At 40.4% G+C, this 15,399-nt stretch overlaps 1 protein-coding gene across 5 annotated transcripts in view; it reads left to right on the top strand.

The window, feature by feature from the left end:
* The window catches only part of PHF20L1 (PHD finger protein 20 like 1), a 58,519-nt gene that overhangs the window by 8,186 nt on the left and 34,934 nt on the right, over nucleotides 1-15,399 (top strand). For 3 of the 5 annotated variants that reach the window (XM_083621943.1, XM_083621939.1, XM_083621941.1), the window contains exons 3-8: nucleotides 3,912-4,083; nucleotides 4,281-4,365; nucleotides 5,454-5,542; nucleotides 9,132-9,194; nucleotides 14,587-14,794; nucleotides 15,079-15,204. In XM_083621943.1, coding sequence (XP_083478069.1) covers nucleotides 3,912-4,083; nucleotides 4,281-4,365; nucleotides 5,454-5,542; nucleotides 9,132-9,194; nucleotides 14,587-14,794; nucleotides 15,079-15,204 — 743 coding nt within the window. The remainder of the gene's footprint in view (nucleotides 1-3,911; nucleotides 4,084-4,280; nucleotides 4,366-5,453; nucleotides 5,543-9,131; nucleotides 9,195-14,586; nucleotides 14,795-15,078; nucleotides 15,205-15,399) is intronic. The other 2 variants (XM_083621942.1, XM_083621940.1) reach the window with 1 other exon arrangement.

A 15,399-nucleotide genomic window follows, 5' to 3' on the forward strand; every position in this document is an offset into this window, starting at 1 on the left:
GAATATGTTAAGAAGAGGAGTGAAAAAACATCCCCTGCACAGGTGGAGCTATGTGTAGGATATAGTTTGTTAAGTATTTTTAGGCACCGGGCGGGGGTGGGACTGGTTTCAACAGCAAAGAAATAGCTTCTCAGGATATTCCAGAAGCTGACTATGGCTGTATGGAGGGTTGTTGTTGGGTTGTTATTTTTTTACTATAAATGAATGAGGTCTAGTAAGATGGAGTGACTTTGGCACAAGGAGCAGGGAGTTATTGAAGTCTATGCCATTTTAGGGAATTGGGATGGCTGGATGTTGAGGCTGGGTGTGCTTGTTATCATGTATTTAATAGATTTGTTTACCTGATTCCTGGATCTCTAAATCGTGATAAGTTAGGATGCAGTTTGGTTGTAACTTTTTCTGGCCAAGATTGTTGTAGTCCTTAGTTACCCCACCAGTAAAAGGGATAAAATGATTTATGCACTAGAAAGGTGGTTGTCTGAATAAATAACTATGTTAAAGGAAGATAGTAAATAAATAATAGGCTTACTGTAAATTTTAAGAAGGCAGAACTGAAATGTTCTATAGTGTAAAGTCTTGTGTGCAATCTTACATAAAGATCGGCTTATAGCTACTCTCCTGATTGCTTATGGTTTGTAAGATTCAGCACAGAGTAGCCCGGAAGATAAACTTAATTCATTTTCTTCCATTTGCAAGCCACATAGAGTTAACATTAGGGTGTATTGGCACGTTGACCAGTAAAAGTCTTGTGGGGCAGTGACAGTTGTACACCAATCCTGGCATACAACTTTATATTTACAAAATGACATCTTAGTTGCTTTGTCTTTTTCCATCCTTGCTAATTTGATAGCTCAGAAGAATCCTAACTACAGCATGAATACATCTCAATAGGCAACCTAAAATGCTGGGGTGGTGGTAGTTAGGGGAGGAAGTCTGAGTAACATCAAGAGGCTGAGCCTTTTCACCCGTCCTTTCCCGCTCATCTGCCATGGAGCCTGATATGCTGTTGCCTTGAAAGGGTGTTGGGAGAGAGACGAAGGAATATCAAGGGGCTATGCATGTTGTGGTTTGAAGGAAGACCGGTGGTTTGTTCATCCTAGGTGAGAGATGGTGAAGTGATTGAGAGAGGAGTCCCAGGTAAAAGCTGGGATGGAGACTGCCAGCTATAGAGTGTAGATTAATTGTGGAGGAGCCCCGTCCCCCCTTGATACAGCCTCCTTAGTGAAATAAATTTGTATACAATCTTGTTTGTACTCTATTTTAGTTCTGTATTACACCACAGCCCTGTACAGTAGTACCTCAGGTTACAGACGCTTCAGGTTACAGACTCCGCTAACCCAGAAATAGTCCCTCGGGTTAAGAACTTTGCTTCAGGATGAGAACAGAAATCTCGCAGTGGTGGCAGCGGGAGGCCCCATTAGCTAAAGTGGTACCTCAGGTTAAGAACGGTTTCAGGTTAAGAACGGACCTCCAGAACGAATTAAGTTGGTAACCCGAGGTACCACTGTACATGTTTTCTCAGAAAAAAAACCCCATACACTTCAGTGGGACTTACTCCCTGGTCAGTGTGTATGGGATTGATTCCATGGGTTTTTCTCTGTCTCCTGATTAGTTTTCATTTGATATATATTTTTATATTGCTTTATTCTTGTTTTAGCTTGAGATTTCTTGATAGTATGTGTTGAATTAATGACATTTTTTTCTGGCTGCTGCTGATAAATATTGATATTTGTAATTGTTGGTCACAGTTTGAATTTCATTGTCAGTATTGTTTATTGCTGCTGATGTTCAGTATGTTGTAAACCACTTTGGGCAATATCTTGTGGAACAGTAGCAGACACATTTCACACACATCTGTAAGACATTCTTGCTAATAAAAAGTAAAGGTTTTGCACTCTCTACCTTTGATGTCAGTACTATGGTGCATCAGATGTTTTGCAAGTATAAAAGATTTCCTTTAGGAACTTCAGACCTGACATACATGATGAATATGGAAGGAAATTACCCAAATATATGTATGTGTCAAGACATCATTGAGAAACACCTTCTTATTGTCAGGGATGTTCTGCTTCAGGGTTTTTGTGTGTTTTTGCACCTGTGATTAACATTTTTCAGAAAGTAGTATCTTAAGAGATGCTTTATGGAAATATTAGCACATCTTTGTGTAATTCTAAAAGCTTGCATAGGCAAAAAAGTAGAATTTGCATAATTCCCTAAGATACACAGGGCTGGTCCACACATCCATGTTCATCTGCTAATTAGCAGCTAAAAGTTTGAACCCACTCCATTGAAAAATACTGCTGTAAAACCATTGAACCACATATTTTTACTTAAAATGTTAATGCTTTCTAGACAGCATGGTTGTTTAGCAAGGTTAATCTTCCACAATATTATTGCAACATTTGTTTTCATCTATTGCCAAGCGTGTTTGTTTTTTTTAACGGCTTTCTATTGTGTGGCGCATTTTTGATGTGCATACATACAGCTTATTAAGCTGAAATGTAAATGAACTTTCTACCCTGAACTCTTGTTTTCCTACGTCGCCTTCCATCCTCCTTTCTTAGTGCACTGTATACCTAATTGGGTAAATTACGCTTAGTTTTCTGTTACGCCTGAACTGGTAAACTATGGCTAATAGCTTTTGACAAATCAGAGTCTGAAATCAGAGTTTGGAATGGGTTTTAGGGCCAGGTTCTGAACCTGGTAACTGTATTTCCCCTGTTCTCATGTAATGGGAAACTACCTAAGAACAGCCCTGTTGGATCATATTTAAGACCCATTTAGTTCATCATCCTGTTCTCACAGTGACCAGCCAGATACCTATCAGAAGCCCTTAATCAGACATTGAGTTTAACTGCACTCTTCCAGCTAGTGATTCCCACCAACAGGTGCCTGTACAGAGGCATACTGCCTCCGTCTGTGAAGGTACCACATAACCATCATGGCTAGCCATCATTATGCTTAATTGAAGTACAGTCGTACCTTGGTTGATGAATGCCTTGCAAAGCGAACGTTTTGGCTCCCAAATGCCGCAAACCCGGAAGTGAGTGTTCCGGTTTGTGAATGTTCTTTGGAACCCGAATGTCCATTGTGGCTTCCGATTGGCTGCAGGAGCTTCCTGCAGCCAATCGGAAGCCATGCCTTGGTTTATGAACGTTTTGGAATTTGAACAGACTTCTGGAATGGATTCCATTTGACTTCTGAGGTACAACTGTATTCATTTACAGTGAGTGAGGGCAGAGAGGAAAGATCCATTGATACGGCTTAATAACGCCACTGAACCATTGTAGCATTTTCCCACTGTTAGCACTGTATTGTGAATCTCTGATTCAAGCCATGGCCATATTTATGAGACTACGGCTGTAGTCCTAACCCCACTTACCTGAGAGCAAGTCCCATTGAATAAAACAGGACTGACTTCTGAGTAGACATGGTTAGGATTGTCCTTTGTATGGGCTGTACACATTATCTATTCCAATCATCAGTGTTACAGCTACTCTGGCTGTGTTCATGCTTAATTTAGTTGGATAGTTCTTCGGGGTGGAGAAATGAAAGATATAGGGGTAGGCTGTATGTGTCCTGTGACCATTTACAGAGCTAACCCAAATAGCTAACTAGTGCATGTTTCTACCTGTAATTTCAGAAACTTTCTGGTTGTACAAAAATATTCTGAATATTTATGCTGTCAGTAGTATTTGTGTTTGGTGCATATGATGGGGGTGCAACTGGCTGTGTAGATCTGGGATGTATGATGCCTTCTATTTTGAATTACTGCAGTTTCAGCCTGAACTCTCTTAACCCTTCATATGGAAAATTATATACGCAGCCAAACAGGCCTGTGAGTCTTTAGCACGTTGAAATACAGAGGTTATAGCCTACCGAAACAGCATCTTTTGTTTTGTTTCTTGAAGGTATCCTTCACGCATTGAGAAGATAGACTATGAAGAGGGGAAGATGCTTGTCCACTTTGAGCGCTGGAGTCATCGTTATGATGAATGGATTTATTGGGACAGCAATCGGTTGCGACCCCTTGAACGGCCATCGCTGAGGAAAGAGGGTCTGAAAGATGATGATGAATTTATTGTAAGTGTTTATCTCTCCCCTTATGAGAATATCTTCATATGGAAGTCTTGGGTCATAATAATAAACACGCTTTCGTGGAAAGCAGAGAAATTAGATCTTCCATATCGTTTGTTCGCATATTTAAGTTTTCTATATGCTAGCATTGAATACATTTACAGTCATGTTAACACACTATTTTGTTAAACCTTTTAAAACAGGATTTTCAACCTGGAGAAGAGGTTCTAGCTCGTTGGACAGACTGTCGATATTATCCTGCAAAGATTGAAGCAATTAACAAAGAAGGTATGTATAATTTAACCTACTGGCTTGAACCAAAAATTTCATCTGGTCTACTGTTTCCATTTCCCATTTCCACAAGTGCTTTGTTTTGTTTTAACTTGAAGTCACTACATCCAGTATTCATTGGCAGACATTATTTCCACCCGAGATATACATGCAGCAATCACACTTTGTCTGAAAATGGAGTGCATCTTTGGTTAATTCTCCCCACCCTTCATGGAAGGTGACTGTTGTTAGCAGTTGCTGGCCCCAAATTTGTAATGAATTTAATAATAGAATCCCAATAAAAGAAATGTACTTTCATCTTTTTACATGAATGAATGTAAAATCCAGGTAATTTGTGATTGCACTCTGCAAATCTTATTTGGGTTGCATGTCTGAAAAATTCAAGAATTCACAATCCTGGATTTGTCACTGGACTGGTTCATGCATAATGCTAAACCATGGTTTGCTTATCCCAAAGACAGTTAAACCATGGCTTCCTTCTCCCAAATTTCATTTCATTGCTGATCTTGCCTGTTTAATGCTGCTATGGTTTGGCAATTGAAATTTTATTTCCTGAAATTTCATTTCATCGCTGATCTTGCCTGTTTAATGCTGTTGTAGTTTTGGTATATGAGGGACGCGGGTGGTGCTGTGGTCTAAACCACTGAGCCTCTTGGGCTTGCTGATCAGAAGGTCAGGGGTTCAAATTGCCATGACAGGGTGAGCTCCTGTTGCTCTGTCCCAGCTTCTGCCAGTCTAGCAGTTCAAAGGCATACCAGTGCAAGTAGATAAATAGGTACCTCTGCGGTGGGAAGGTAAATGGCATTTCCATGTACTCTAGCTTCAATCATGGTGTCCCATTGTGCCAGAAGCAGTTTAGTCCTTCTGGCCACATGACCTGGAAAGCTGTCTGTGGACAAACGCCGGCTCCTTTGACTTGAAAGCGAGATGAGTGTTGCAACCCCATAGTCACCTTTGACTGGACTTAACCTTCCAGAGGTCCTTTACCTTTAGTTTTGGTATAGCACCATGTGACATCTCTGAGGTGGTGTGCTAATATGTAGCTTAAAATGTACTTCCTTATCTCCATATCATTCTTTTTCTAGGAACCTTTACTGTACAGTTTTACGATGGAGTGATTCGGTGTCTTAAACGAATGCATATAAAATCTATGCCAGAAGATGCCAAAGGTCAGGTAAGTGAACATCCATGTTAGATTATCACTACATATTATTTATTCATATACTGCTTAATTGCCAAAGCAGCTTCTAAGCTGTATAAGTCCAATTGTGGAAAATATAAATCACACCCCTTCACTCTTGATTCATCTATCCAGCGTGATCAGACCCTCCAGATTCTGTATTTCCAGTTACTTGTTTTCCATCCACAGGTGGAAAGTGAGGAAACTATGTTATCCCACTAACCAACTATTAATCACTCTGGCTGAAGTCTGCAAGGTGGTTAACATCAGACAATCCTTAGAATTTAGCATTTTGATTAGAAGGGTTCTTTCCTTGCTTGCCATTGTGTGCCTTAAAAAAAAAAGTTCCCAGTGGAAGGCCGTTGTTTCTCGCTAGGCAGTTTCTGGCATTTGGTTCTCCTTGCTTATGCCTGGCATTTTCAGCAGGCAGATGGTTCTCACACATAGCTGTCACATGGGAAGGAAATCTCTGCCATGGTTCTACCTAGAATTCTTCATCTAGAAGAGTCAAGGGAGGAGCTAAACCTTCCAGCCTGCCACCTTTGCTTGGAGATTGCTAGGGAATACTCGTCCTGAAGGGGATCTGATTTGTTGCTTGGTTTAGAAGTGTGCATGACATTGGTCTGCAGATATAGTACCCACACAATATATTTCTCCTTCTTTGCTGTCCTTGGATTTCCGCTGCCTTTCATGGTAGATGTGGACACTAGGATATGTTCTAGTTGTGGTTATTGAAGTTTTGCTTACCTATGTAGAACTACAGTTTGCCAACCACTGCCAGCACCAGAAGGTCTACACAGGCATTCAAAAGTACAACAAGGTTTAGCCCACTGGTATAGAGCAGTCCCTTTTCTTTCCCTGTCATGCCCAGTCAAAAGATCATAACTGTACAGGTAAAGAAAGACCTCTGTTTGAGACCTGCAAGAGCAGCTGCCAATCAGAGTAAATAAAAATTGTGCCAGATAGATCAATGATATGACTTGACACGAGGCAGCTTTTTATCTTCATATCTAGGTTTTGAACTTAGGCAGTGCACTAAGAGTGAACTGGGTTGTTGTTTTTTAATGTGGGCCTTCAAGACACTGTGGAATATTTCCCCAGGAAAGTGAAAATTTTGCCTGCTCAGTTGCATAGCTACAGCAGTAGATACACAACATCCAAGTAGTCATTGCTTGGAAAATAAGGACCAATCTTCCTTGGGAAGGGTAGAGAGAACGATTCAGAGTTTGCATTCTGGGGTTTTTAATTTTTATTATTGTTTAGTATTTTCTTGGTGGCATTTTTAAGATGAGCAAAGCTAGGTTCGTTTTGTTTCTGAAGCATACTTTAGAAATTTCACTTTGTCTAAAACGAACTATTGGGCTGAGCTTTCCAATAAAATATGTCTTTGTAACAAGCAGAAAGTTAAACACCGTTTGTCATCGCCCATTTTTTGAGTACAACTCTTTGCTCTGACATGATTAATGGAATAATGTCCACACAGCCAAACTGCAAACCTAAAGTGGGCAAAGAAGGAATTTCCAGGTGTCTTTCAGATACAGTGTTTTTTAATGCGTGCTTAAAAAAAAGGGAGAAAGCTAGAGGGTTTGTACCCCTCACCTATGTTTTCTCTGCAGAATGGGGTCCCTTCTTAAGCATAACAGCACAGGATTATCAAATGGTTGCCAGCAGTCCTGATGCAGGGACTTCCGTTTCATCAGGATTGGCTTGACTTTAAAATCTTAGCATAGAATGAGTCATGATGATGTGCAGTCTTCCCCAAGTCTTTCTCATATGTAAGGAACCACTTACAAATTTTGAGTTATCCCTTAAGCAAAACTTTATGGCTATTTAGAAGTGTGAAGAGTGCCTCTGAGAAATTTTGTTAACACTTAGCAAAAGTCTCTTGGATTCTCAGAGCATTCCTGATCTGTTTAGTCTGTGGAGAAGCCTTCAAATTTCATTTTAGATGAAATTCGAGGAGCAACTGTACTGCACCTCCGTATTGGGAATAGCTTAGATGTTGCCCCCACTAGTCACTCACCCCCTCTTCAGTGGACGGATCTCATCTTAGATTCCCCGCAGTGAAGCGCTTGACGTCGGTGTCAGGGCTTGCATTTTTAGGAGTATAATACAGCACTTTCCCACAAAAAGATTGAAGCTTACTTGGCTTCCATCCAAAAGTGCCACTGCAGCGCTGCGAGAAGTTCACCCAAACCAGCAGAGCGAATGGTGATAGAGGCAGCAGCACTGAGCAGGGGGATGAGGTCAGGGTTGAGCGGCACCCATTTTGAGGCAGGATTCTGAAAATGTTCCATAGTTCAAACATCTCTTGAACATCACGGGATGTCAAAATAGTAGGTCCTTGTATTTCACGTGCATCTGTGCAATGTAATGTTGGCTGCATTCCGCGGTTGTAGGTTGTGAACCACTGTCTTGGCAAACCTGTGTGGTACAATTGCATGGGCCCCCAATGCGTAACGCAGGAAAATAGCCACTCTTAGTTTTTGAAAACATGTGGTCAAAACAAGGCTTTCTGTTCTCGAGAACGTGCTCCATCTTAGATGCACGTGTGATCTGCACAGTGGTAGAGCCACCATCAATAAAAATGTTGTTTATGCGTAATGTGTTATCATCATAGAGCTGTGGGAAATTTTGAACGTGAAGTAAGCCCTTATTGTAAAATAATGCAGGGTGCAACTAGCCATAGCAAAAAAATTATTGAAGGAGGAGGACTTTTAAATGATTAGGATGTGGTCCAACAGCGCGAAACTTGTATAAAAGAAAACCAGAAGGAGAAGTTGGACAGAATTCCTTTCAAATCATTTTGTGATGGAGCATTTCAGATAGATAAACGCAGCAAAATTTTGTTTTTGCTATGTTGTCAAAAATACTACTTTTCTGTCTACTATTTTCAACTTGCAGCTTCATATCATTTAGTTGCAATATGGAAATGAAATGGCAAATGTACCATCACTAGATACATTTGTGTCCAACAATATGTATGTATCCAACAGAAATGGGGTGTTTTTTTTTGGATTAAACTTGGTTGGGTGTAGTGTCTGAGCCTTTAAAACTGCATGCTTATGCATTTCAGTATTCACTTTTAGATTCCTCACCTATTTTCTCTCATTTCAATCTCAGAAATTTTCTTGCATTTGATTGAGAGCAACTACATGAGTGATACAACAATATACACATAGATATATAAGCCACCAATTAACAAAAATACTATTCGTTGTTAAAATTTCTCTCCCTGTGTCACTTAATGTAGAAGTTGTAATACCTTGTATTAATTTTGCAGAAGAAAATATTATTCTTCCAATAGTTTTCTAGCATTGGGGTACTGTTGATTTTCTGACTTTGGTTGGCCCCAAACCATGACTGGTGGGCACGGCAAAGCGAATTAACTGCATAGATTTTGCAGGTTATGTTCTTATTTAGAAAAAGATTTAAACTGTTGAGTTTGGAGACAGATATTTTTGAGGGAGGGATACGAGGTATTATGAAAGATGTGCGCACGGGAGTCTTCTGGTGGAGAGACGTTTATGATAACTTGTCTCTTTCTGTTTCCATGTTTGTGTTTTATCTTCGATATAATTAGGCGCGTGAGTGGCAGCAGATAGCGCCGGAGCTGAGATTAGTGACGGATAACGATCCACATGAAGTGAGTTTTGAGGGACTTGAAGGAGAGGGAGGGCTCTTGGCACACAGGAAACGGAAGCTGAGGAGAAGCCATGAAAACCCGGTTGTGCCAGGACCAGCAGAAGAGGTGACAGTAGGTGGAAAATGAGAGCTGTCAGAGAGGTGGGGCAGAGCTGTGTAGATCCTCAGAAGGTGAGAGCGAGCAGTCCAGTGTTGGTTCAGGTGTGCCCAGGATGGATGATGTTTCAGGTAGGCATAATGTTTCCAGCGAGAACGAAAGCTTCTTGTAGAGGACAAGCATCTGAAAGGTGACAATAAGGTAGCTATCTGTTACTGATGAAACTGTTGGTGGTGGAATGTCGCTTTTTGTTTTGCTTTCTCACTTGTAAAGCTGAAAGGTGGTTCTGAATTGTGCCTCTAGCAAAATTTGCTTAGACCACCACAGTGGAGTGAAACTGGTTTGGGCCTGGTCAGTGCCTGGGTGGAGGACCTTGGATTCGCATGTATGCCACCTCGTTCTCCATAGTGGAAGAAAGGTGGGTTAGGAACGTAAGAAAACGAAATAAAGTAGTAGCTTTATCTTAAGACAAAGGAATTTTGTACAGCCTCTGAGGTTCTGAGATAGTGTTCATGGTTTCTGTGCCTTGCTTACACAGTTTCCTGTGCTTTGACTCAACGGTAGCAGCTTTCAGATTTTGCAAACAATCAAAATTATTACATGCAGCTCTTGGCTAGCTGTTTGGGTCACTGGAGATGTCTGGGATGGTGGAGGTAGGAAAGAAATGCTAAGTGGTGGAGAAATAGATGATCTGGAGAAGTAGATGATCAGTTTTGTGTGGTCAGATCACCCAAGCTTTGCAAATAACTGTCAGGAAGCTTGCAGGTTTGCACAATTCTCTACAGAGATTTGCTCCTCAAAAGGTATCTCCTTCCTTACTTTGTGTGGTTGGTTTCCCATTCCAACGCAGCACACAAACTCATTGTAACATTCAAGAGAAGTGTTGTGAATTCATGCTGCTTTTTGGCTACTCTGCCATACATAATTTTGTGTGCGTGTGTGCAGAAGGCAAATATTTTAATATGCAAGCACATTTCTGCAGATGCTTGCATTATAAAGGTACAGGTGCCAGAGGTCAGGCTTGTGGCTCCTTGCAGCTTTTAGAGGGGAAACTCTTTGCCCTGCGTAATGCAGCTCTTTTAAAATTCACAGTTGGGGGGGGCATCTAAATTATGAGCATATCTGAATACATTTAATTTTGGAGCACAGATTCTTAATACATAGGTGGGAAAAGCACGTGCAAGATCACTATCACCCACCAGCTGGAATTCTGGACAGTGTTATATAAGACATGACCTTTTTCCCTAGCCACTGATAATGGAGTGGAAATGTCCCACAAACTTTCCCACTGCTGTGCTTTCATACAGAAAATAACCCATTTCAGAAAACGCATTGTTTCATAGGATTATGCCGGAGTACTTCTCTACACAGTGCATAGTTAAACAAGGCAGTTCCCTCCCATGTGATGATAGCTACCAGCTTAGATGAATTTAAAAGGGAATTAGACAGATACATGGAAGATAAGGCTAGCAATGTCTACTAGCCATGACAGCCATGTTTTCTATACTGCCTCTGAATACCTGTTTCTAGGAATCACAAGTGTGCAGCTGGCCACAATGAGAACTGGTTGCTGTACTAGTTGGGCCTTTGACCTGATCCAGCAGTGGTCTCGCTGCAACCTTATCCATTCATAACAATGAATGGGTCGTATCCAAACCGAGTTACTGATTGCAGGTCGCATTGAAATCAGTTGGTCAAGTTAGTCATTAATTGGCTCGTTCCGTTGATTTCAGTGGAAGCTAAATAAATTAGCCTGGATTCAACTCAGGGGATAGAATACCAGTAAAACCTGGTAGCCCCAAAGGTGTAAGTAATGTTTTTCAGGTGGCTGTCATTGGGAATAATGCATGCATATATAATGTAATTGCACAGCTCTTTAGTGCCTTTAAAATTTAAACAGTTTAAGGAAGTGTTTGTATTGATTTGCCATCTCTTAAAAATATTTACAAGTTTTCCAGTAGAAATAATTGGCAAGCTAAGTTGCAAATTGTTGCAAGCCGAGTTTTTTAAGTATAAAATGTAAGCTACGTTAGGTATGCTTTATTCCCTACCCCCGCCCCTTCAAAAAACAAATTTCAGTTCAAATACTTTAGCAATTTGAAAAACTATTGATTTATCCAGCATGGAAAATTAATGCTGGACATTTTTTTAGTTCAGTTCACAAAATCAAAGTGAAACCAGAACTCCCACAAACAAATTTTATTTATTTATTTGTTTGTTTGTTTTTAAATTCAGTTCACGTTTGTCCTGAAAAGCTATGCAATAGCTTGCCTATACTCTAAATAGCCTTAGACTTTGAGAGAATTTATGAATATAAGAAGCCAAAATAGTAGTTAAGTAGCCTGTGCCAGTGGCTGGTTATAGGCAGCTTTCCAATTACACTTAGACGTATGCCTAAATATGTAAAGTGTGAATGTGACAAATGTGTTGCTGTATAGATATATGTGTCGTGGAGCTAGGATTGGCTGTAGGTTCCCTGCCTTAGTGACATATGTGGGTTTTTGAAATAACCCTATGAACAGGTGAGATAAGGTTTTGGTTCCATAGCATCCTGATGTTTGCATGCAGATTTAACATGCAGTTACTATCATGCTCTGGATTGATTTTGACATAATCCCACAGGAAATGTGGCAACTTCAAACAGTATGATAACTCTTATCTGAGGGTTAATTATAGTGATTTCTTGTATGCAGATTCACCATGAAACCTTATTGCGGCTGGCCATGTAGAGAATGGTTATTAGATGACTTTTATCAGCCACCAACTCTAAAGATAGTATAATCTATTTTCTGATTAAACTTGCTATTATAGTGTCTTAACAGTTGTTTCCTTTTCCCCGGTCTTGCATTTAAATGTACATTTTTTTTTTAATTTAAAGACAGTGGAAAGGTGATAAAGCCAAACATTTGCAGGAAGAGGATATGTTAGCAGATTTTTAAGAATAATGGTAGAGATATGCTGAGTGTGTGTAGCTCCCAAATAAGAGTCTAGGAGCAGGTCTCTCATACAGGTCTTAAAACCTGTAGTTCTAAATAACACACACATCCCACCTGCCAGGAAAACTTATGTTTTCCCATCAAGTCGCTTGTTTTCAGTCTTCCTTTCCATTACTAACCTACCCCTCTTCTCATCGTTCCAGTATCATGCTCCCCATTCGGAAAATTGTGTCTCAGGATGACTGTGTAGCAAAACATTGAATTGAAAAGAAATGAAAGAACACTAATAAAAGCAGATTTGAATGCTATGGTCTCTGCTTAGAGGCAGTTTGCCACTCAATATCAGTTACTGGAGGGCAACAGCAGGGACGTGCTGTCACTTTCATGCCCTGCTTGTGAGACATATGACAGGCAGCTATAGGAAACAGGGTAGTCGATTAGAAGTGGACTGTCAAGTCTGATTCAGCCTGGCTGCTTTTATTCAGATATATTTAATTAATAGACTTTAGGACCATAAACATAAATGGTAATTTAGTCTGCCTTCAGTGTCACTCAGATGGCACCTAAATACATATGCTGCCATTCTGTAAAATAGCTCTCATGTGACACAGCTTTAGTTTGGGGAATAAGTGTCTGGAAGGCATGGAATCACTGGCTGTGGTTTGTTTTCCCTGTGGTTTGTTCAGCAAACCTTGGGTGCTCTGTCAGATAAGCATACAAGCCACGGCTTATTTCTTCAAAGCTTGGGAAATTAGCTTGGCAAGCATCTTGAGGTGTGGTAATCAAACAAACCGTGGTTAAGCAACACTGTTAAGTAGTGCCAAACCATAGCTAAAAACAAGCCATGGTTTGTGAGCCAACAAGAAACCATGACTTCATGTTGTGTTATTTTGCCAGAAATTCAAGATTTGCTGGAGCTAGGTTCAGAAGTTTAACTAAACTATGGCTTAACATTATGTGCAAAGCAGACTGCTGTCTGCTTTACTGTGGGTCTGAAACTTTCTTTGCAAAGCTGATCTTGTGAAGGTGGCTGTTGTAAAATAAAGCTCTCCCTTGATGTGGTGTTGGAAAAATAACATGCAGCCAGTTTGTCAGAGATTGAACTCCGTGTGAAATAATCCCACCCATAAAACTTCTTTCTTCATGCAAGGTGTGTTTGAGCGTTTAGATTACATGTACTATGGGTACATCCATGTGCAGGCTACACATGCTATGTTTATCAAGCCCTTGATTCCACCTTTAAAGATTCTCAGATCTCTGTAGTGCTTGCAAAACAGTAGGTCATGGAACAGAGGAGATGCTAGTTTATCACTAACTGCTCCAGATGTTTTCCTTCAAAGAACAGCTTAAAAGCCTGGGGAGAAATTAATGATGTTGCAGTGGGATGCAGTAATCTTGCTTTAAGGGAAAACCTAGCTAAGTTATCAAAGTATGTTTCCCTTTTTTGAGCACTAACCTTAGCAAATCGAGGAGATAGTTGAGACGATAGAATCATAAGAGATGTTGTTTTGCCTGTAGGACAGGAATGTTTTGGTGGGGAAGAAAAATAGAATTTAAATTCTAAATTTATTTTTCCACAGAACATTTTCTTCTTCCTAAATTCATTGCTAACAATAAACATATGCCATTCGCAAATGCAATATTACACCGGTTTGGCAGTTTCAGAACTTATAGCTTTGTTTACAAAATGTGAGAAAACATGCCAAATTAGGACATAAGAAAAATTTCCAAAGCAAGCTGAATATTATCCTACACAAATTACCCTGGAATAGGATCCCCCCCCCCCAGTTTACAGTTTCTTGAAAATGTACGTCACTGATACAGAAGGTTCTAGGTTCATTCTGAACACTGGTGATGTGAAAGTTCCTTGAGACTCTGCAGAGCTTCTACCAGTCAAAATAGACGTAGCTAGGCTAGCTGGACACATAGTCTGACCTAGTATAAAGCATATTTTCTATGTCTTGGTTTGTACAGTGCCAAATTTATAGATGCTTAAGAAATATGATTAGCATCTTTGAGTGCCAGGGAGAAAAACGGCTAAGCTAAACTGGTGTTTTCGGCTTTAAGAGCTGCTGCCTCCCCCCCCCCCCCAAAAAAAAATTTGCTTCTCTCTCTTTTTTTGCATGCATGTGTACATGCTATATGTTACGTAGCAGCCTGTACAAAATATGTGACGGGTATATATTTCCTTTCAGTTTGCATGGAAAATGGAAAACTCAGTGGATTGCGCCAATCTATAAAAATGCATTTAACATGAAAAAAGTTCCCTTTCTCCCAAGACCCATTTAGTCACAGTTGGATTTCATTTTGGCCTAGTTCACCCCCTTGTTCTCTCCCTCTTTTCTCCTTCGCGGCGAAAGGACTGGATCGCTCTGGTCAAAGCTGCGGCGGTGGCCGCTGCCAAAAACAAAGCGGGAGTTAAACCTCGGACCAGCGCGAACAGCAATAAAGACAAAGAGGAGAGAAAGTGGTTTAAAGTTCCTTCAAAGAAGGAAGAAACGTCAACCTCAGCAATTGTCCAGGAAGTTCAGAAGAAGGAAGAGCAGCCTACATCCAGTGAGACACTTGGTACAACTAAATTTTTATACATCCTTCCCCACCCTGTCGCAGAAAAAGTAGACTGTGTGGGTGGGTGTTAGTAATCTGTCTATTACCTCCCCGGGTGGCTTAGATTTATGAAACAGCAACTGCAAGCAGAAGAACTTCCATGTTTTTAAAAAATCAGATAAAGCTGTTGGACACTTTTGAATATTCTTTCAGAATGTCTTACTGTGCTGCACAATATATTTGTGTTTGGGCAAGGTTTTTTGAAATATGACCTTATTCTGTGATTTCATCTCTTATAAACGCAGGATTCCCTCTAGTGGACGTCCCAAAGATTGCCTTTGCACAGGCAGAGAATGCATTGGCGCACAAGAGGAAAAATAACCTAGGCAACTCATTTCAGGCAAAGAGGGCCCGGCTTAACAAGATCACTGGTAAGCTCTCCTTTAAGACTTGGCATTGTGGCTGCTTTTGCCTTGGTTTGTTACAAATATCCATACTTCTACTCTAAGGTGCTGCATTGTGTAAATGCTCACATGCTGTGCTTATTTTGCATTGTCGGGGAGCTTTCTAAATCTTTGAAAAGTGAATTGTTCATTGGTTTTGTGCTTTTGGGTCTTTCACATAAG

Source organism: Podarcis filfolensis, assembly GCF_964270895.1.
Source record: "Podarcis filfolensis genome assembly, chromosome: 7".
NCBI classification, from domain to species: Eukaryota; Metazoa; Chordata; class Lepidosauria; order Squamata; family Lacertidae; genus Podarcis; species Podarcis filfolensis.